The sequence below is a fragment of the Aphelocoma coerulescens genome, chromosome 4, assembly GCF_041296385.1.
Source record: "Aphelocoma coerulescens isolate FSJ_1873_10779 chromosome 4, UR_Acoe_1.0, whole genome shotgun sequence".
In the NCBI taxonomy this organism is placed as follows: domain Eukaryota; kingdom Metazoa; phylum Chordata; class Aves; order Passeriformes; family Corvidae; genus Aphelocoma; species Aphelocoma coerulescens.
The window spans coordinates 30,271,920-30,294,799 of NC_091017.1; the positions used below are offsets into that span (position 1 = coordinate 30,271,920).

Here is a 22,880-nt window from a genome sequence, read left to right on the forward strand (position 1 = left end):
ATTCTGCAGAGAGACTGGAAAGTCTTGCCTTATCTCACCTCATCGTTCCTTGTGAAGGCCTGTCTCTATAGATAGCATATATCCACACTGGAGACAGACAGAATACAGTGTGCACTCCTAACACTGAACGAGAAGCCTTGCCTCAGCTCACCCCATCTCACTGAGGCTTTTCTGTCTGTACAAGAATAATTACAGCGGGAGAGCTTTCACCTCACTTCACCTTCTGAGGCCTTTTCCTCTGTGCAGAACATGCACATTACCTCTGTGTGTTCTAGGGTACATTTATAATATGTGCTCAAGTAGCACATATTACCTATACATACAAAAATGTCTCAAGCAAAATGATGAGAGGCGTGTGTATTGTACACGTGTATATCTGTGTCCTGAGGCAGGGACATGGAGCAGCCTCACAGAATCTGTCAGATTGAAACGGACCACAGTGGCTCATCTGGTTCAAACTCCCTGCTCAAGCAGGGTCATCCTACAGCACATGGCACGGGATTGTATCCAGATGGTTCTTGAGTATCTCCTGATAGTCAAGTGAGGGAGACCCCACAACCTCTCTGGGCAATTTGCTCCAGTGTACAGTCACCCATGCTGTAAAGAAGTTTAGGTGGAACTTCCCGTGCATCAGTTTCTGCCAGTTGCCTTGTGTCCTATTGTTTGGCACCAGTGAGAAGAGCCTGGCTCCATCCTCTTGGCAGCCCCACTTTAGATATTTATACACTATATGTGTATAGATATATATTTACATATATATAGATTAAATCCCCTCTCAGTTGTCTCTTCTCCAGGTTTAACAAGCCCAGCTCCCCCAACCATTCCTGATAAGCAATGCCCTCAATCATCCTTGTTGCCCTCCACTGGACATGCCCCAGGATCTCCATGTCTCTTGTGCTGAGGAGCCCAGAACTGAACCCAACACTCCAGATGTGCCTCACTAGAGCCGAGTAGAGGGGAAGATCACCTCCCCGAGCCTCTCCTCACCCTCCCCCGGCCTGCTCACAGGGTCACGGATACGGCATGTGGCCTCACGACACACAGACTAAGCGGGCCGGGCCGGGCCGGGCCGGGCGGTTTCTCGCCGCCACAGGGGCCGTGCCCGCCAGGAGCGGGTGAGCTGAGCCTCTCGCGGGGTGCGAGGGCCGGCCGCGCTGCTCAGCCCATCCTGCCTGCTCAGCCCATCCTGCCTGCTCAGCCCATCCTGCCTGCTCAGCCCATCCTCCCTGCTCAGCCCATCCTGCCTGCTCAGCCCATCCTCCCTGCTCAGCCCATCCTCCCTGCTCAGCCCATCCTCCCTGCTCAGCCCATCCTGCCGGGCCCGCGGCCGGGCGGGGCGCGGCCTCACGGCGGAACCGCCGCCAGGGGGCGCTGTGGGCGGCGGCGCTCAGGGCCGCGACGGCGCGCGCGGCTGCTCGGGCCCTCCCGCGGCTCCCGACCCTCGCTCGGCGCCCGGCTGCGGATCGGGGCGGCGGAGGAGGAGGAGAAGGAGGAGGAGGAAGAAGAGGAAGAGGGGCAGGCAGGAGTGGGACGCAGTGAAGAAGCGCTGCGAGGAGTCATGTCCGCGCCCGCGGGGCTACCGCCGCGGCCCGCCGCCGCCGCCGCGTTTTCCCCGGGCGGGCCCGGCAGCTCCCTGGAGGCCGCGGCCCCTGCGAGCGGCGCGCCGCGCTGCCAGAACGGTGAGGGGCCTGCGCGGGGCCCGGGTGGGAGGGGAGGGGCCGCCCGCGGGGTCCCCAGGGCGAGCTGCGCCGCTCCCGCGGCGGTGAGGCCCCTGTGGGTGCTGGGGGCCTGCGCGCTCTTCCTTCCTCCCGGGGGGGCGGGCGTGGGCCCGGCGGATCCGGCACGGCCTTTGGCTGAAAGGCAGCAGGACCCGCCGGAGCTGCTCGGGGAAGGTGTGGGCCCCCGCGGCTGCGTGCGGAAAGAACTTGAGAAGGCGCAGCCTCTTCCCTCTTCGCTGAAGGGGCGAGGGAGGGGATATCCGCACCTTTCTCTCCTCGCGGATTTGGATCTGCCCGGTGTTGTGGCGCCTGCTTTGTGGCGTTTCAGGAAGGCTCTGGAGGCCGAGGCACCTCCAGGCCTCGACGCTGGCTGTCGTGCGTGAGAATGGGCAGAAAATCGCGTATTAGGGGCGAGAGTACTCACTTTGTAGCAGTGTGTGAACTTAAAAGTAGTAGGTGGGGTGAGCGTTCACACAACTGGATCTTGCGATTTGAGCAGGCAACATTGGACCAGTGAAATGTGGGTCACTGAAAAACAAAGGCAGAATTGTTTAAAGTCATAAAATATTGACTCCCATTTCAGGTGGAGAGGTAGTGAGACTGACTGTACTATGAATGAAAGTAGTGAGTGTACACTTCCGCATTTTTAAATTGCTGTGCTATAAAATCAGTTCTTTATTGACACACCACATTAACTCTTCAAAATCCCTATATAATCATCTCCTCTATGTAATATTGGTGTGGTAAATAAATTTGGCCTCTTGCATAGAGTTCTAGCTTATACTGTTAAATCTTTTGTAGCCAGACTATTTCCTGCACAGGTGTGTTTTCTGAACAGATCAGTATGCAGGGTAAGGACCTACAAAATTTTTTACTTGAGAATTGTGAATTTTTCTCGTGTCCAAAAGGGAAATTAAGTGCTAAGCACCTAAATGCTTATAAAGTAGGTGTTGAGGCAGTCACCGAAGAAAGTGAATGTAATTAAATGGTAGGTTTTAAGGAGATAGTGATACCTCAGTTGTGTCCAAACTGGTATTGTAATGCTGGTGTTTGTAAAAGTTGTGCAGAAAATGCCAATTGATATGGCTTTTAATCAAAAAACATGCCGTTATCGAGATACAACTGCTACAGCATGAATAACCTGGAAGTGTTTCCAGAAACAAATAGAAACTATCATCACATCTTCTCTTCGTGTTTTTAGCTGAATGAAATACTAATTTTAAAGAGCCATCGTTTTTGTTGTTTTAATTAATTAACTCCTTGTTGCTGCTAATATTGTTAGAAACAGCTTGTGTAAAACCAGGGCATAGGCCATTTATTTTCTGAAAAACACTCCTTAATTCTGAGAAATTTATACACTGTTCAATAACAGACTTGAATTTTTATTGCATAACTTTGGCTTCTGTGTTTCTTTAGATGCCTTTGATGACTTTAGTCAATAATTTTAGTCTGAATTTTTTATTTTGTGACATTTAGCAATAGCATTATAAAATGTTTCTATTGGTCTATCTGTTGTCTTGTAGTGCTAATCTCCTGCAGTTACAACACAGGATTTGGGGCTTTTTTTTTTTTAATTGAAGTAGGAGGGGAAGTAGAGGGGAATAGTAACATAAAACGACTAGTGGAAATTTCTGTTCTATCTCATAGAAACTAAATCTCACAAAGAGGACTGTCATTGCTTTTGAAATTTAATTTTATGTCACTGTAATGGAGTTTAAATGTAAGATTCTAAAGTGGATTGAGCTATTTCTGTATTGGCTGAAGGAAAACACCAGTGTATCCTTTCAAGTGTTTAGAGTGCTCTGTGTTTTAATTCGATTAAATGTGAATTTTTCAGTTAAAACTTTGTAGTTGCTGCCATCTGATGAAAAGGAGTGTTTTTTGCAGAAGGCAAGCAGCCTGTTGTACATATGATGGTATTAAAAAGGATGTTTAGGTTTGTTATTAGTAAATTTTGCTTGGTTCAATGACCAAGTCCGTTTGAGATCCTTGGAGACTTTAGTTTTTGTTAAATTTAGGGGTGATTGTTTTGTTGGGTTTTTAAAAGTAACTTCTTGTGTATATGGTATTATTTTCTTCCTTCTCTTACAAGTTCGAGAAGCTTTTTTTGTAGTCTTACAAGTGGCTTTGTATCTAAGTGGAAAATGACCTATTTCCTAATTTCAGCATAACAAAATGGTTCTTGTTAAATCCGTACTGAAAGATGATGTATTTCTTCAGTAGTGGTGGAGGACTTCAGCACTAACAATTTAATGTATTGAAATGCAGCACTGAGAGGAGAATTGTATTGAATCCCCATGGCTCTTTAGAAGAGTTTTGCCTGGTGCTGTCTACAGCTGGTTTGTAAGGCTGCCATTGGTTTCTCTACTGGCATTTTGGAAGCAAAATTTCCGTTATTATGTTATTTAGCCTTGTTTTTCATCCCTCCTCAGACTTTGGATAGTTTCAGTCAATTTAACAAAGAGAATAGAGATGTGAAAGATGGGAAACCTCTGAATATTTTGTGAAAATGGGAAGCTGTGTGAATGAAGGAGGAGACATCAATTCTGTGACTGAGCTGTAGTGAGAGCTCAGCAGCACCTTGATCTGCTGGTTTGTTTGCCAGCAGTAAACAAGGGACAGTGGTGCTGCCCTCTGCCCAGGGAGTGAAGGACATGTTTGGAAGCTGTGGGAGTCTTCTCTGGAGGTCGGTCAAGGGATGTTGCAAGTTTTGGAAAGCTCACAAGTGGTTTTGGATAGAAAGGAAGTTTGGTGTTGTAGCATCCAGCCGTAGACTCCGTGTAGGTAGGGTATGTGGCAGATGGCTGAATTATGCTGCTGAGGGAATGCATGGACATAAAAACCAAACATGACTTCAGCAAGCAAAACTTTACTAATTCACATAGTGGTATAGCCATAGCACTGCTGCTTTCTTCTGTGGGAGTTTGGAGTTTTTTGCATGGTGGCTCCCCCTCCCCCAAAAAGCATTAAGGGTTTTGAGGTTTACCATCACGGGGTCCGATGCTGGTCAGCACCGGTATGCCACGACCTTCCTAGAGAGAGAGTCCTGCAAAGAACAACTCTTCCAGGGGTGGTGGCAATCCTCCCTGGGCAGCAGGGGATTTCAGCAAGCATAGCAACTTCTCTGCTACAAGTGCTATCAGCTCTCGTGATTCAGCTCTTTGTGAAATCACCCAAGGCGAACTCGGGGGTAGAGAGATGGGAGCCTCGTTTGGCAGTTCCACAGAGGCAGCTTTTGTTGTCCAGCAGCCCCTGTGAAGGGATGGCCGGGAACAAAAGCTTCCTAGTCAGGGGCAGAAACAGGGGCTTTTTATGGGAAAGGCAGGGGGTGGGGTAGAAACCAATTAGCCAACTGGGTACAGGCTATTACCATATAGAAACAAGGCATGCTGGGGGTGGTTCACTTTGTCACCATGACCCAGGGAAAGGTTGCTTATCTCTGGGAGAGTCTTTTTGCCCTCAGGCCTCTCTCCTCCAAGAGAGTTCGGAGGGCTCTTGTGCTAAGGGGTCACAGCCCTCCACAACTCCCCCTTCTTTTTTTACCAAGAACGCCTCCCCAACACCCTTTTTAAAGCAGCGTAAAAACCATGAGAACATAAGCAATACGATAAGAATTACAGTGAAAATCCGCAGTTTGCCTGTTAATGTCTGTGTAATTACACATTGTAACATTATATAAAATATTAGTTTGTTCGTAGGAGAGGTTCACTGCTTTCATTATAGAGATGATGTGTTACAAATACACCTGCTGTGTGCAGCTGGTGTTTGATTAATGAGATTTTGAAATGATACTGAAGATGTATTCTGATTTCCAGTGTTGTAAACTGTCCAGTTATCTAGTCACCATTAGTAGCTTCAGCTACTAATTGCAGTACAAAAATTACTTTCTACTCACATTCTTTGTAATCAAATGGACAAAAAACTCACTTCAAATAATGAGATTAATCTTTCATCTGTAATTGTAAAACTTGTTTTCAAAGGACCTGCAGTTTGAAATCAAAAATATAATTTTTCAAATATTGTCTGTCTCAGTGAAATTTTCATGTGTGTATTTATAGATGTTTCTACTTAAAATGTGAATAAAAAAGACTCTGCATTTTATTATGTAGAGACTGAAATCTTGTATTGGTAATTTAATCTCTGTTTATGGTGTGTGTTTTTAAAAAAGAGCTAGGTACTGGAAGACTTCGCAGTAGATGATTTGATATGCAACCTTTTATTTAGAAGTCAGGTGCTCCTAGACCAGTTTCTAAATTATACCTGCTCAGTTAGTTGAATCTGCATATATCAGTAGAACAGTTGCACAGACTTTTCAAATAAAATATCTTTTCTTGCCACCTTAAGTGACATAGCTGCTTTGACACGTGTAAGTTATTGGTGTATTTTTGGGTTTGCTTTTTCAGACTTTAAAAAGAAGGTCAAAAGTCTGGCAAAGTTCATGTATCTGGTAATGACTTGCTAACTCAAAGTCATTTTCCTTTAAAGGAGAAAACATTCTGCAGCTCTATAAAGCAGTTCCCACTTTTTCAAGGAAAAGGTGAATCAGAAGCGTAGTTGCTCTCCTCAAAACTCGAGATAATTTTTTTTTTTAAGCTCTTTATGCTTTTCTCCAAAGTGCCTCTCTGTCTTTCACCCAGCAGCCCAAGTTACTGTTCTGCATTTTTTTTAGCTCCTTTCTCGTCTACTCAACTTCCTGTCAGTTATGTAAGGGCATTTTTAATTTTACCAGAAAGCAATTTTGGGCAGTATCTTCCTTACTTATAGGGGTCTGTTAACAAATTCATTATTAGAATTGCCTTGCAAGTTAATCATAGGACATCTAGAGGTTACTTGGAAAACAGTGATTTTTCAGAATTTCAAGACAAGAAAATTAATGCTTAAGTTTTGTAATCATTGTAAATATAAGCAGGGGAATCAACTATTCGTTATTACCTCAGCTGCCGTTTGATTTGTGAGTGGGCCAGTGCTGTGTTTGTGTTTTTATTGACCAAGGCAAGGAGTGAGAAATAACACCACAGTCATTCTGCGTGGTGTAAGCAATAGGGTGTGGCAATTTTAAGAAAGTAAGTTATCCAAACAAAGCATTTGTGGTTCACTAAAAATAAAAACAGGGTTAAAGAATAGAACGTGAGGAAGAACTTTGAGATTTCCCATTGAGCAGTTAGTCCTGAGAAAATCAGTTTGGACATAGTTAACGTTTGGTCTCTAGCAGGCAAGCACTTGTTTGACCCTTGCTGGGCCAGTATGTAATTAACCTCTAATGTTGCATAGTCAATTGCAGTGATACCAGAGGTCAGTTTCTCTGATACCAACATCTCTTACACCTGATGTAAGTATCAGGCAGTAAATGAAAATGACATGCCTTATCAAATACTCTGTAGTTCCGTAAAAACACCAGTTTTCCTGAAAGCATAATACATAGAAGACAAATATAACTGCCCTGCAACTCTTTATCTTGGTCACTGTATTGAAGACTTGTAAAGAAGAGTACCTATATTGTTATGTAGTGACATACTGATTTGACTGCAGCTTTTCAGTTTCCATATTCAGTCAGTTTCTGTAAGGCAAACCCTTGTGCTCAAACACTTAGAAACACCAGTTTGGTGTTTATTGTGGCTCACTATTTTTTTTAAGTATTAACCTCTTATAAACTGTTAAAAATATTCAAAATACAAACAAGAGGCCAACAGTCTTGGCATGGTATCCATTTTTCTGCTACTTCTGTGTGTGTTTGCTAATTTCTTCAAATACTGTATTTGCATGTGTTATACTTGGTTTATTCTTTCTCTGCTGATGGGGATTGAGCTCAAAAATAGTGACAGAAAAGAAGAAGAAAGTAATTGTCTGTTAGTTCAGGTGCAGAGTCCATTGGCACTGCTAGCAGATGCTCATTTAATACATGTGATGTTTTCTCTTCATTTCAGGTCCTATGCAGAGTCAGATGCAGTTCCCCTCTGGCTATGGCTCACATCTTCCAAACTACAGTGCGCCTTCAGGACACTATTCCCAAGTGCCCAATAAAGCTGCTGCTTCACATCTGGATAATCAGTACAGAGCCAGTTACTACCCTGGTTACTATTCAGCACCAGCACAAAACGTTACGACATCTGTGGGTAGCAATGTGTTGAATGCACAGGAATCGCAGCAATTGTACAACAACACTCCTCCCCATTCGGGGGGGTCCAGTGACAGACCTGTTCAAGGAGCAATATCATCTGCATCCTACTTGCATATGAGTGCTCAGCAGTCATATTCAGCATTTGATAATCACTACAGCACTTCTGTCAGCTCTTCAGTTGCATCTCAGGGATTTCCCCTTAATTCTGATCACTATGCCATGCCCGTGGTTTCTGGTGCCATGTATCCTAATGTTTCCTATCCTCCCGTGGCTGCTGGTGGTGTGTATGGGCAGACATTTACCTCGCAGAGTCTACCTGCTGTTGGACAGTTCAAAGAGACAAATGCGTTTTCTAGCCAGAGTACATCAGTACCTCATTCTGTTCAACAGCACGTTCCCATGGGATATAATACAACATTATCAACTGTTTCATCTGCTCAGTCTGTGCAAGACAACCTCAGCAGGAATCTCACTGGATCAGTTGCTAAAGTAAACAACCAAATAAATACAGGTATGGTATTACTTGAAAGATCGTGAACTTCCAGATTTGTCTGGGAAGCATGAGTAATCATGTGCTCTTGTTGGCTTGGGCTTATTCACTGTGGAATTCTGTAATGTAATTTTGAATTCTGTCACTCATTCTTGTAGCTTTTCTAATTTGGTTACCACAGTCCTCACAATAGCAGCTACTTGTTTCTATTGAGAGATACAGAAAAAATACACTATTTAGGGGATGGTTTTAGTTTACTGGTGTGTTTTTCATGTGCGTAGCCTTGGAAGGGAATTTTTTCATGCAGTTCTGCAGGAATGGGTAATTTCTGAAATATATCTGTTAATCACAGAGATGCTTTTTCTGGCTAGAGAATTTTTCATGGTTTAAGTAATTTCTTTAAATTTTGCATTAGTGAACACTGAGAGAGACTGAAATGTTAGTGGTAATGACTCAAAACAATTAGCCATTTGTGGAGGTCACAGGGAGCTTTGTTGAGGCCAGGTTTGCACACTTTCTCCAGGGAGAGGAGAGTGTTTTTGGGAGTGTGGTGTGTGATGGGGAAGCCTTTGATCCACACAAGACAGGGAGGGTGAACACCCACCACCAGTGGCTACAAGCTGGGTTTTGAGCTAGATAAGAAGCAGACCCTGTGGAGGCAGGGTGGTGTTTTATATCATGCCAGTTGTCCTTCCTTACACAACTGTCACGCTTAGGCCTGAGGGTGTTCATCCCTTCTGATGGGGCATAACTGGCTCAACTGCACTGATGTGAGAGGCAGCATCATGTCTTAGAAGGGATCATAAACCATCAAAGACCCCCGAAGTGCCCCCTGACTCAATTTCTGAGGCCTTCCACCAGAGGACTGGGCATGATCCACAGTGTTGCAAAAGACAGTGTAAAACTCTCCCACCTGCATGCAAAGGGAAGTGCTTGGACTTCCCATGTACACCTGAACATAATTAACCCATTGAACTGTTGTGTTGGGCTCCCACCACCAAGAAGACCAGAAGAAGAGGACTAACAGGACACTGGATCCCCAGGTGGTGGTATCTTTCTGTTTATCAAACACATATAATTTATGTATGTTCCTTTTCCAAGTTAAGTATAGGTGGCCTGTCCACTTCAGTGAAAATCAGTAGAATTTTGTCTCATTTGGATGGTATGAGGCACCTCATGATGAGTCCATTCTCATCCCCATGTGCTATCCATGCCTGTTATCAGCTGGCTTGTGGCTGCCCAGTGCCCATGCCATTTGCTGAAACTTCAGTGGTGAGTTAAGGTGATGTAACAGCACGTGCTTTACTCACAGACACATGTACAATACCTACAGAAGTGCAGAGCGCTCTGGAGGCCAGGGTGTGGGCTGTCTTCTCCTGCCTTCACTTGGAGAGACCCAGGGCCCTCAGAAGTTCGTGGTTTCTGTGGTACCATTTCCCCCATGCTCCACAGGGAAAGCTCACAAATACGATATCTGCCACATTTGCGAGTTCCTGGATGTCTTTGTGATGATGTTGGTATTTCTTCACTTTTTCTATGGCCGCTTCTTCTAAAGATGTGTCAGTACACTCGTATCACACAGTCACATCCACCACGAATGCTTGGATTTCCTTCACAAAAATTATAACTAGCGGTTTTTATAACTCATTGCTGTCATCTCTTATATGTGGTTCCTGAAACACTGTCCAATCTTGCTGCTGTCATCTCTTATATGTGGTTCCTGAAACACTGTCCAATCTTGCTTTTTTGCTTCCTTTGATAACACTTCACATAGGTAATTGTGCCTTTTAATTCTTGTGTCCTGCACAATTGGGCAGTTCCCAATGAAATGAGAGCATGTTTCATTCTCAGCCTGGGATTGCCTGCAGGATTTGAGGTATTTTTCTTGTCTACCCCTTGCCACTCTCTTGATGGGTCTTAATCTGTTGTCACTCCCCTCCCCTCCCCTCCCCTCCCCTCCCCTCCCCTCCCCTCCCCTCCCCTCCCCTCCCCTCCCCTCCCCTCCCCTCCCCTCCCCTCCCCTCCCCTCCCCTCCCATTTTATTCTCTCATTACTTCATATTTACTGTTAAATAAAATTCATACTACTGAGTTTGGCATATGGTCTTGTTTGCACCTTAATTCAGGCAGAATCATCTCTCTAGTAATTGTAATAATTGGATCATAAACACACATTCATTTTCTCACAAATTTCAGGAAAAAAGGGGAGCCCTACATGGGTTTGGAGTCAGCTGGGGTTTTTTTTAATCAATAGTTTTGATAAGCATTTGAAAGAGTTAGGAAGTTATAGCTGATTTTTGTAGGCAACAACTTGATAGTTTTAGTATGGATGTAGTTATAAAGTTGTGAAGATGCCAGTTGAGGGCAAGTATTTTCAGTCCTCACTGGTACTTTCAGCTTGTTTTGTAGGAAAACTGAGTACCAGTTCATGGGATAGTACTTAGTACCACGGAAGCATGGAAGAGATTAGAGATATGGGAGTACTTTCGCATTGAAACATCCTGCTCTGCAGATGAGAGAGCAGTGGTCTGTGCAGGAATATTCTGATTTTCTTTCTAAACTGGGAATTTTCAGACTTACATGGAGTTTTGACTTGTAAGCAGTGCCAGACTACGGCTTGCTTTCTCTACCAAAGACAGATGTTAGATTTCCTTTTTAATGCTAAATATTTCGGATTATGGTGTAACATTGAAACCGTTTTAGGAGTCCTTGTAACTGAGGTTTTCTCAGACCAAGGACTCAAGAAAGAATATGGCCTTGGTAAAGCTTTGGGAAAAGCAGTTAAGCTTAAATGAAGCTCATCCAATCCACAGTTTGAATTTAGTTTCAGTATTGTTTCCCACATGCCCAAGGCTAGGATGTAGTGTGTCATGCTCAGCTCAGTTTTATACTTTTAATGTTAGTAGATTTGAATTCTGTGCTGCGGAGTGCTCTGTGTCATTTTCTCCAGTATTTCAAAATCATGAAACAAAATACCGTTTAAAAAAGAAAAATAGGGAGCTCCTTGAAAAGCTCCTGAAGTTACTGTCGTTTCGTGGTTGAGCATAAAAATGAATTCTTTCAAGGACTGGCCAAAAAAGTTGACTCTGTTGAGTGCAGAATCTGCAGCTGGACTTGAAGGAGTGCAGGTATCTTTCCAGAATAGCACAATATGCAGTAGGCATCCGAAAACAACTTATTGTTTGTTGACACTGGTAGTGTTTTATTTTAATTTCAATGCTTGATAATTTTATTTCCTGTGGAGGTGTCTTGAGATGATTTGTTCATAGCAATTTTTTTTGTAATGAGCAGCTGTTTTAAGGGTGGAACAGTGGAGCTGACCAGATGGTGAAGAGCAATATGAGCAGTAGTTTTATTTTTGAACTGTTCAATGCTGCTCTTAAGGGTGTGATTGAGTTAGTACATGGCCCCAAGAAAAAGTAGTAATATTACACTTGAATTTCGAAGAACTAATGATAGACTTGGCTGTGGCACGGATACTCACTTTGCAGTTATGAAAATAAACACTGATCCACTGTTTCTGTTACACTTGGGTAATACTGCGGTCCTTGGTTGGTTTGCCAGACTGTAGGCATCAGTAGTTAAACCACATTAAGACTCTTTATGGGCTTGTGAAGCTGCTGATAGAAGCATGCCCTGTGCTTCATTGCACAGTGGACAGGTTTCTGGAAGTGAATTATCTGGAAAATAATTTTTTTTTTCCTCTGAATTCTGGTTTAACCTCAGCACACAAATGATTCTGTATTTGCTGACTAAGAAAAGCAGATAAAAATAGCAACTGATAGCAAGGCTGAAGGAAGAGCTGTATGATTTTATTACTAAATCTTGAACACTTTAAAGCATTTTTGATGCCTGGGGCTAAAGAAACTGCCTTCAGTGATACCTGATTTATTTTAATCTAGAACATCTTTGACTAAAATATATTAAAAATCCAATTGCTACAACACCTGGATAGTAAAATACATAAATAATTACAAATAAATGCATAATAATAAAATTGTAAAATAATTACAATAATTGGTTGATCCTGGCGTAATTTGTTTGCTTTTGAGCTGCTGAGATGCTTTCTGAATTTCCCAATGTAGTCTTACTGTTCTCAGATGGGGTCATTTTATATATAGTATTCTATTTGTTTTCAGCCTTTAAGAAAAGGAGTTGGATTTTGAAAATGATTTGCCAGTTCTTGTACATCCTTGGAAAGTGTCTGGATACAATACACAAGGAGCACAAGGAAATAATGAAAGATCTGTTGGGAGGAAATTTTCTGAATATTTCATCCTCCCTGCTTTCCCCAGGAAGAAACAATGATGGGAAACAGTTGCCATCTGTTCTGTGCATAGTTTTTAGCTAAACTACTTTGAAAAAACATTGAGGTATACTGAAATTCGTAAGTGTGCTTTCTGTGAGTGTTTGTGTGAAGAAACTTGGATACAGTATCCTCCTATTAGTCATGGTGCCAATAAATTTGCTCTCGTTGCCCCTGTGCTGTGAAAGATGACCCTTACAGTCTTTGAATTTATAAATAAGCAAATTGCAGAAAGACTGTCAGTCAGGATGCTACAGTTTTGGTGTATTTTTCAAAAGAACTTTTGTACAGTCAGCACTGAAAGCTTTGTGATGAAAATGAAACCTTTATGTAGAGGAATGATGTCTTAATTAAAGTCTGTGTGTTCAAATAGGACTTATTTAGGCTGGTAACTTAGGCTGGCAAGATTTTTCAGAAGTTGTTTGATTTTAATTGTTTTTTACTTGAATCAAAAAAGTTGTCACCACTGGACTTAAATTGGTTTCTATAAAAATCCAATTTTATGTATAGCCCTGCAAAGCCTCCAGCATGTTAAATTTACTAAGGTCAACCCCCTGAACTTCTGTATGTTGTGTACTAAGGACGTAGAACTGCAACAAAGTCTTCCTAAAACTTTAACAGCCCTTCTCTGAAACAGCTGAAGTATTTTCAGCGAGCTTGCTGAGATTTCACTAGAAAAAGACAAATTTATTTTAAGAGGATTTTTTTTTGCTGGTGGTTGACTGCTCTTGATGAATAATAGCCACTGAGAATAATTTGCTTTGCAATTTGAGATTCTTCTTGGAAGTTTACACTAGTTTAACCCTGCCATATCACCCTCTTCTAGCTTTAAATTCTGCATTTCAGCAGAATAGTGTTGGTAAAAGTCTGTCCAGGAGTGTTATGCTATTTAAATGACATACTCTGTATTATTTAGGCTTTTTGTCTTTCTAGGTCAGTAGTTTTCTTTAATGTTTTTTCAGCTTATTTCAGCTGCAGTCGGGGCACTCTCATTATTCTTGGTGCTTTCCAAGTTAGCATGGATGTCAGCCAGGATGCCTGAATTTTACTGGACTCCTCCCTGAGGAGAGGGAGCTGGAGAACTCCTGTGGATATATGGCAGGGGTTTCTTTGCATCTGGTATGTATGGACAGTCTGCTTGAACAGGAGACACTCTAATTTCATTATCTCATGCACATAGTTCCCCTTATGTCAGATCAGGATGTAAAGTCCTTGCTGCCCCAGTTCCGTGGGAATGTAGGTTATAATCCTGTAAGCCTGCTAATATAGGTGTGGTTGAAAAAAGGGGAAGGACTGCAGCCAGTACTGAAAGTCAGGGGCAAAGGATGCTGTTGAAAAAACAAACTGCAGGGAGGTTTCTCCTTAGAAATTGTATGTTATGTTGGGTGTGGGTGTGTGAGGGATTGCCAAGGTTGTGAGGACAGGAAATCAAGATCACAGCTGGAGCAACTCAGAAGGACAATTCTTGCATCTCTTCTAAAATTTTGAGGGGATGGTGTGGTGATACTTTTAAACTATGACCTCTAGGTCTCAAGTTAGAAATTAAATGACAACTTTGTGATGGTTTATAGGAAAAAATGATGAATTACACTGCTAATTTGCTCCATTCTGATCCTTCCTGTAACATGCCTTTTAGCTGTAGATCTTTATGCTTGATCATTTTAGTGCAAGAGGTGTTCATGGTTAAGATGCATGAAGGGAAAACTTCAGTACGCATTGAAGGTGAGAGGAGTTGAATGTGAAAACCAGAAAATACTGTGTCACTGAGAATGGGGTTTATATTTATCACTGCCTGAGACAACTCTTGACTTCTCATGACATCAGTTGATGGGACTATTATATGGCCTGATTGTGTTTGTTCTGGTTAAGTTGATTGGAAACTTGTGCTCTAAACTGGTGTCAGTCCAGCTTTGTCTTGAGCTAAAATAAGCAATCCTAAAATGATCAGTACTTATATGACAGAATGCAATCTTCTCATTGGCCAGAGGAAAAAAAACGTGATAGCATAATTTCTGTAACCATGGATTGTTTCATGTGGTGATAGTTACCAACAATGTGGTTCTAAATGTTAACTTTGTTCCAGTGTTTCCTTTGGTCTTGGTTGCTTACAGCTTTCAAAGCCTTTACAGAGTCACCAAGTAAAGTTTAACATTTGATTTTGCAGGTTGAATTTTTATACAAAGAAAAAAATACATTTTATTTCTCAGAGTTTTAAAACTTTTTTTTTTTACAATGCATTTAAAGGATTCATGTAATTTTGAAGGTAATTGGATAACCTTTGTTTGAGAATAGATATTAGTACTTGGCAGGAATGTATTACATCTTCAGCTAATCCAGGTGTAAATTGGTTTTGGCTTTGAGCATGTGACACTGACATTACAGCATTTAGCACTCTCTACACTGGTGCTTGATGCTGCCAGCATTGCTATATTGACTTTGAAATGTGGAAAATACCATCACCCTACAACAACTTTCTGCTACAAAAACCTGGATAAGCATGTGAACGTGGCAAAGAACTTCCCTTATTGTCGTGCATATCTTACTTGAGGGAGCTACTGTAATAAGAGCATTCCTGCTGACAGGTTCTGAAGCTCCCATGGGGAATCTGCAAGACAGTGGGTAGAAGCAGAGGTTATAGCAAGTATATCTCAATAAAAATGCTCTGTATGTTCATTGGAAAAGGACATAATTTTGATTTTGATAAGCTTTGGGAAAAAGCCATATGTATGCTCAACATCAGAATTGAAAATTGCAAAATATATAAAAGTTCCCTTAAGATAATAAAGATGTGTGCTGTTAATTTTGACTGTAAATAAGAAAAACGGAAGGATCATTTTAAGCCACCTCTTCTTCTTCACCCTCTAAAGGAAACCTCAATTTGCCCATAAAGTTTTTTGAGATATCACCTCCCATTATTCAAGGAAAAGTCAAGGGACTCTATGAACTACACAGCTATATGTGCAGAAGAAGCAAAGTTAATATTACCTCTGCATCCTCTAGCAAATTCTGTAACTTAAACAAGTACTCTGCAAATGGTGAATTTTGTTCTTGCTTAATTTCTGTGTTTACTCAGTATTTTTGGTAAAACCATTTCCTTCTTATTTTTAACAGCTTGGTCTGTCAGGGTTTTTTAGAAAGAATCATAACACAAATTTTCTCAATTTATAAGCAAAGAGCAACCCTTAGTTAAGAGCTAACTTAATTGAAGTTATGTTGTCCTTGTCTGATAGGAGTTTGAACTGGACTGTGTCAAATCTCTCAAAGCATTAATCTGACCTTTTTTAAAGCAGATTATATCTAGTCCAGATGCCTAAAACACATCAGAAGTTTTGTAGAATACTCAGGGTTGATTGAAACAGATTGCTTGGACTATGAGTCTCATAATTGAGTACCCAAATTGCAAAGTGCCAGCACTGCAAGGGAGGCATAATATTGGTCTACTACACAAGGTTTCCTCTCGTGGGAGGAATGTTGAGGGGGGCCTGTTTCAGGTGAACTACATTCCACTTATGTGGGAAGAGTAACTTGTAAAAGCACAGAGTTGTGGGGATGTAGCAAAAATAAGCTTCAGCTTAGTCTTGCTTTCACTTTTTTCCTCTTAGTTGTCAGAGCAATTTGTTCATTATAATGGAGTTTTAGCACTATAGGTATTTAATTTTTTAAAGCAACCGAACTTTCCACAGATACTTGTTTGAAGGCATCTCTCTTTGAAGTACTGTATTGTTTTTTGTAGATACTGTGAAGTCAAATTCGATTGCTTGTGTTGTGTAATCGTCTGTGCAAGTGCATACAAAGGGTTCCTGCTTTCTGCTGTTGTTTTCAGGTGGCATTGACTCTTCACAGCCCGGGCACTCAGTGAGCCAGAATGTTCCATTTACCAAGCCTGGAGCTGGAACATCTGCTTCCTCTGCTGCGATGTCGTCAGTAAGGTCGCCTGCTCCAAGCCTGTCTTCAAAGCCACCATCTTCACCATCTGTTACACAGTCACCAGAGCTGGCCCTTCAGGAAGGTACTAATAGGGAATGGGAAGTTACAGTACAGACTTCTGCTCTATTCCACATGCACACATGAATGCTGGAAGTTTTATTGCTGCTTTTCTGTGTTTGACTGGAGCACATCTCTGGCATCTCATCAGGCTCCCTTAGTGGTGGTGTCTTATGTCAGCTTGTGTTTGATTTCCTTTGTCCATGTGTTGTCTTTGGCTTGTTTGTCTTGTTGGCAGTCTTACATGTCTCTTGCTCAAAAAACCCTTCTTTTAGTTCCCTTATTCTTCTAAAAAGCTGCTCCCTACTTTTATTTCATAGAAGAAGGTCTTAAATTTAGCTGTTGTAATTAGTCTGTATTGAAAAATGAAGTGTAAACTAGAAATTTGCTAGTTTGTGTGCGGAAACAGTGGTTTGAGGATTAAGTGCAAACTGGTATAATTGTTTTCTTAACTGTAAGTGCCTGTGGAAAGCTGCTGCAAGAATTGTGGGAAAACAGAAGTTTTTGTGTAAGCTCCTTCCTATTCTGATGTTGGCAGCATCTTAACGAAGAATCATTTGGCTCCTGAGCCTTCTTCTAAATTAAATTTTACACTGATGTTTTGAGCTGCCTCTTGATTGTTACATGTTTCTGTAGATAGTATTCCAAATCTAATTGACTGCATGAATTTTTTTTTTTTTTTGGCCGTGTTTTCTCTTAGCAATTTCAGAATTTTAAATTCTTACAGATAAAGAACTCTGCATGAGGGGTGGAAGTAGGCATTAATTTTGTCCAGAACAGTGTGATAGCTCTGGTGTTCAAAATGGTTGTCAACTGCATGGTGTGTGATTGTTGCAGTGCATTTTTTTATTCTTAAATTGCAAAATCCTCTGTCAGAAATAACTAAATTACCCCTTTTCCTCCATTTCCTCCTTTTTCTGGTAGAATGCAGCTTACAGGTTGTCCATCAATTATTTCTATATATATTAGAGGCAAAAAAATAATTATTCATTGCTATAAAGTCCTATGCATGGTGTATAATTTTAAGGAAAATATGTCAGTTTTTGGAACTGTGGATCTTGCACAGTTTTATAGTTGATTTTGGTGCTAGATAGACTTTGTATTGTAGATGTGCTTGCTAAAAAAAAGTGTTGCTTCTTCTTCCAACAAAATTGCAAACCATGTTTTTAATGAGAAAAAAGATCTTAGCTTTTTAACTGTGATTGCTTTGATGTGCAATGTGTGTGTTCTGGAAGTGATTCCTGTGAAATCTGTGAACACCTGGTATGGCAGCTACAGATCAGTGAAGTGGCTGCTGAACTCTTTCCTGCATTCAAATGCTTCCACTAAGTGAAGGTCTATGCAGTAAGTAGCTGAATGGGCACACTTTAAAAACAGTATGTTGGCAGTATAAAGATAAGTTGCCAGGAGTTAATATTGATCTAATTTTATCCATTTACATGTCATCACATGTAAGTTTCTATGTTCAGATGATGGTTTTATGAGCATTGGAAGACTTCAAACTTTTAGTTAGCTTCATTTGAGGAGTCTGAAATAAGCAGACTTTTGCTTTTTTTATCAACAACTTTTTTTGTCAGCAATTTGTGGACATGAACCTACTGAAAAAATAGAACACGTACTGAATATTTGCCTGGGTTAGAATTCCAAGTATGTTTCCCATGCAGAGATCAGATGGACTTTTTTTTTTTATTTAATATTTTTCTAAATTATAGAATACCATTGTCTACATGAAAGCATTGTGAAAAAAACAGTTGGCATTAATTTTTCAAGAGAATTTCATTTTTTTTAGGCTCCTATTAGGGCATTCCTATAAAAACTAAAAAATTCTAATTGTTTATTTGGCTATGTTCTAACAGGACAAGAACCTTAAAATGTATTAAAGCTTATTTAATCTTACGTAACTATCTGTAGAAATTTAATGTGCACTTTATGTTTTAAAGGCTTTTAGGGTATGGGTGATAGAACTTAAAATACCTAAAAAGTTGATTTATTTCACAGGCAAATGTGTCGTTATCCCAATTTATCTTCTATGTCCTGTCACCTACATTTCTAGGTGTCTAAATTATACTGGGATAAAGCCTTGGAGTGCAATATTATTATATCACAGGTACTCTGGTTGCAGGCTTTAGAAATTTCCAGTGCAAGAGATTTGTGATGATTTAAGTTCTGTGATTGCATTTTAGGCCAGATTTATGAAATAATCTGACTCAAAATAAATAATGATTTCAAAATTAGCTTTTGCAGTTTTAAAAGTGGAAGATTTTAACATCATTATCAAATCTGTAAAAGATACTGAGTTGTCACAACAGAAAACATGATTACGCACATGATTGCACTTGGAACTGCTGTCTGCAGCCACCCATTGGCCTACTATTGGCATTGCTGGGCAGTGAACTAGAATGGGAGACTTTTCCCCCTGAAAATGACTGTTTAAACTAGGTTATTTTTTATCTATTCTCAGGAGGGTTTTTTTGGCTGGACAGTTGTATTAGCACAGCACAAGTGTATCTTAAAGGCAGAAATTCGTAGTACTGTTGGCAGTGAAAATAAATCTATGCAAACTCATGAGGCTGGTAAGAGTCAAACCAGCCCTGTCTTCACAGCATTCATAGTGACATAATTTAAAATTCCTAAACTTGTGTCACTATCATATTTTTTAATCTCTTCTGTATTCTCTGAACACCTGCATCCTTAATGTATGTGACCAGTAACTGGAAAAGGGGGAATTTTAGCAGTAGAAGATTGTTTGTTTGGGGCTTTTTTAAAGTAGTCAGAAGGCTTCAAAGGAACATTGATAGAATGACTAATCCAGTCCTTTTCTCTCATCTGCACATGCTTGGAATTTTTGCATTGGCATGCACTTTCCAGGTAGATATCCTTTCTTTCTTCTTCCTGTCCATGTACATGATGTTTATTAGAGGTCTGTCTTTGCACTCTCACACTGGGCACATCTACTTTTACTTTGGTTCTCACTGTTACAGTGCAGCCTTTCTTGTCATCCTGACTTTTTTTCCCTTTTACTTGCATGCTAATTTTTTTAAGGTAGGTTTTATTTTTTTCTCTTTCACAATAATGCAGTTGTCCTGTTTTATTCCTCAGCAGTTCTCCCAGGTGTGAGAAAAGACATAGTCTGTTAGCTCTAGTCTGTTCTTGCACAGATAATGATTTTCTTGTACTCTCCTTCTCAAGTACATCCAGTAAATTTATAAAAGATGGGACTAGAAATTACTCAAATTAGCCCTGTGTTTTAGCAGTATGGAAAAACCAAAGCACTATATCTACTCAGTTGCCCTTGGGATGATTTTTCAGTCATTGTTGTGACTATTTGAATTATAGAGAAATTTGATTGGAATTGTACAAGTGTTAATGCACTAGATAAAGGAGTATTATGGCAGTCTTTTCTTGCACCAGTCTCTCTATGAAGGTTCACCTCAAGAATGTTGTTACAAAGTTTTGCTTTGTTTTCTTTTTGCTTCCAATATTTGGGTAGATACTCTTCACCTTGATTCTGTTGGGGTTTTTTAAGTGAAATTAAAGTGCTCCTCTTGGGTTCACTTGCTAACCCTGTTTGAAAAAGCCATGAAACCAACAGGGTTTTTTATAGACCATGTTTTAAATAAAGGTTGATATAGTTGATTGAAGTCATGGATGGGCGTATTATTAGTTACCATCATGGTATCAGATTATGCATAACATAACACTTCTGTAATGCTTTATAGTATTAAAATAAAGAATGCTACTCAGTGGTACAGTGGCACAGTACTTATATGGGGGAAGAAACCCCAAATTCCCCAAAACTTGAAGAGTTTTGAATACTTAGGATATTTTCTTGCCATAGCAATCCATTAGATTGATAAGACAGAAACAGTGATCACTTGCATTTATTTAGGATGACACTGCCTGACTAAAAGCATACTTAAAATCCTTGCTAACCCTGCCTTGTAACAAGAGAAACATAAGATTTCTTGGAGATGCTGAAAATGCATCAATAAGAAGTATTGTAGGAAATTAATTATAAGCCATTGCTGCATGCTTTACTCTGTTTTAAAGTGCTATGTTTATGTGTTGCTTTTGTGTATTGTTCACATATGTTTAGAGTAGATACTGTAAAAGCAAACAAATAAAAAACTAAAAAAAACCCTGATAGGTTGTACTGTGGAGGTGACAGCAGTAACAGTTGTTGCATTGGCACCAGATGCTAGAAGTGTATGGTGTAATCACATGCTTATAAGCCCAAATTTAGGCACTCACATAAACATAAGACAACCCAAGTTTTCAGGTTTACTTAGCTTTATTTCACTGATTGTGTTGTGCTCTCTGTATGTTTGTTTGTACTCTCGCATGTGGCAACAGCAGTATATTTCAGTCATTTCTGACAGAATTCCAACATGAATTGTTCTTGTCTTAAATGGGGCAGGTGTGCCAAGCAAAAGTAAATACTAAACATTTTCATAACATAATTTAAATTTATGTGGAAATAACTCCTTTATTTCCATGTATTAATTTATGAAAGCACTCCCCTGGACAAACTGGTATTAAAAAGATACGTAGCAAGTCTGTGTGTTTAACTTCCTGATACACGTGCACATACACACGTATAAAATTATCTGCTAACTTCCATGTGCTACTAATATTTTGCTGAACTAGCCCACTAAAAACTGCTTTTAGGGTTGTAGATTTAACTTTTTGCATGTTGGGATTTTCTCTGGAAGAGCTAATTTCTCTCACTTTTAATGCAATGATTTGTGACTTTCGTTTCTTGTCTTTCCTGTCCGTCTGACTCTGATGTTTGTGCTTTCCACTTCACAGGCATGCAGTATGGTGGATATGTTAATAATCAAGCTAGCTCTGCACCAGCTCCCTTGTCATCAAGTTCAGATGATGAGGAAGAGGATGAGGAGGATGAGGAAGCAGGTTGGCTTTAGCTTTACACCAGTACCTTATTCTCTTTTCTACTCAAGGTTTTCTCCATATTTCCATCCCCTGAAACTTTTTCTTCCTTTAAGAGAAAGCATTACTCTGACTCTTCAACTTGAAATTTCCCAGGTGTTACTAGTATAGTAAACAAAAAGGACTTCAACAGTGACCAACAAATAGGTCCTTTTTTTTGTCATGTTAATATCAGATGTTTTATGAATCTAAAAAAGTAATATTCACAACTTGCAAGACTCCTGTATTTTCAATATTTTGATTTGCAGTGAGTTTTAACAGAAGATAACTAGCTGCAGAACTTAGACTGATTAATTGCTCAGGTTAAGCAACCAGATGCCATTTGTATCATTACATTAAACAGTGTTTACCTTGTTTCTCATTTTATGCATAAGGAACTCGTACAATTAAGGTAGTAAACACTGAGAGGTAGTAAGTGTGCTTTTAAACACAGTAAATTAATCTGTGCTGGTTTTTGCTTCTTCTGAGGTATTTGTCTTAATGGTCAGGCACTTAAGTTCAGTTAATCTGTTTGCTTTGTAGGAAAACTTAAAAAGTTTGTTGATTTTTTTTTTTTTTTTAAGAAGCAGTTTGTCCTGATTGGTTGAAGTGTTACATACTTGGTTGCAAGGATTTTGCATGTGTTTGGTCAGAATGACCTGGTTTTGTGAGTTTAATGTTTCTCACCAGTTTAGTTTCTTCAATTATGGTAACTTTTTTTCTTGGAACTTAGAGAAGTCTTTACTGTCTGCATGAGTGGTAACAATATAAAAAGCTTTTTCAGATAAACATTAGACTACTACCCTTGTTGATAGATGGAGGTAACAACACATAGCTTGTACTGCTGGCTTTTAGTATTGATTTGGAATAGGAAACCGTTGTAGCTTTTTCTTTAGTTTTATAATTCATGTTTTCAGAAAAAAATCAGTGCCATATAGTTCAGAGTTTTATAAAAATAATTAAATCATCAACTAGAATACTGGGAAAATACTGTAGTGTACTCATAATAATTCTTTGAAGAATGGAACAAACCAGTGATGACATCCAAGTCATAATTAAGAAGTGTGTTGGGTTCACATGCTAAGGTTTCTTTCAAATGATGTTGGTTGGGTTTTTTTATCAATTGTAACCTTTTTTTCCTTTGTTCCCTAAACAAAGTTTCATCCTCCCTACCATCATTCTCTCTCAAGTTCTGTACTTCACTAAAACCTGTAGTCTTGGAGGTATCATTGCATTTAAATTTATCTTAAGGAAAAGAGTGAAAGGGCACCCAGATTCAATACAGAGGCTACCTGATTAATAAGCAACATCCTGTTCTGTGCCCTGTCACCAGGAG

General features: G+C 40.2%; 1 protein-coding gene across 4 annotated transcripts in view; it reads left to right on the top strand.

Annotated features, from left to right (window-relative positions):
- The first annotated feature begins 1,392 nt into the window (after positions 1 to 1,392).
- The window catches only part of SEC24B (SEC24 homolog B, COPII coat complex component), a 46,352-nt gene continuing 24,864 nt past the window's right edge, over positions 1,393 to 22,880 (top strand). The window contains exons 1-4 of one of the 4 annotated variants that reach the window (XM_069013325.1): positions 1,393 to 1,679; positions 7,643 to 8,347; positions 16,455 to 16,640; positions 21,425 to 21,529. In XM_069013325.1, the coding sequence (XP_068869426.1) occupies positions 1,559 to 1,679; positions 7,643 to 8,347; positions 16,455 to 16,640; positions 21,425 to 21,529 (1,117 nt within the window). In that variant the 5' untranslated portion in view covers positions 1,393 to 1,558. Of the gene's footprint in view, positions 1,680 to 1,878; positions 1,893 to 7,642; positions 8,348 to 16,454; positions 16,641 to 21,424; positions 21,530 to 22,880 lie in introns of those variants that run through there. The other 3 variants (XM_069013327.1, XM_069013326.1, XM_069013328.1) reach the window with 3 other exon arrangements.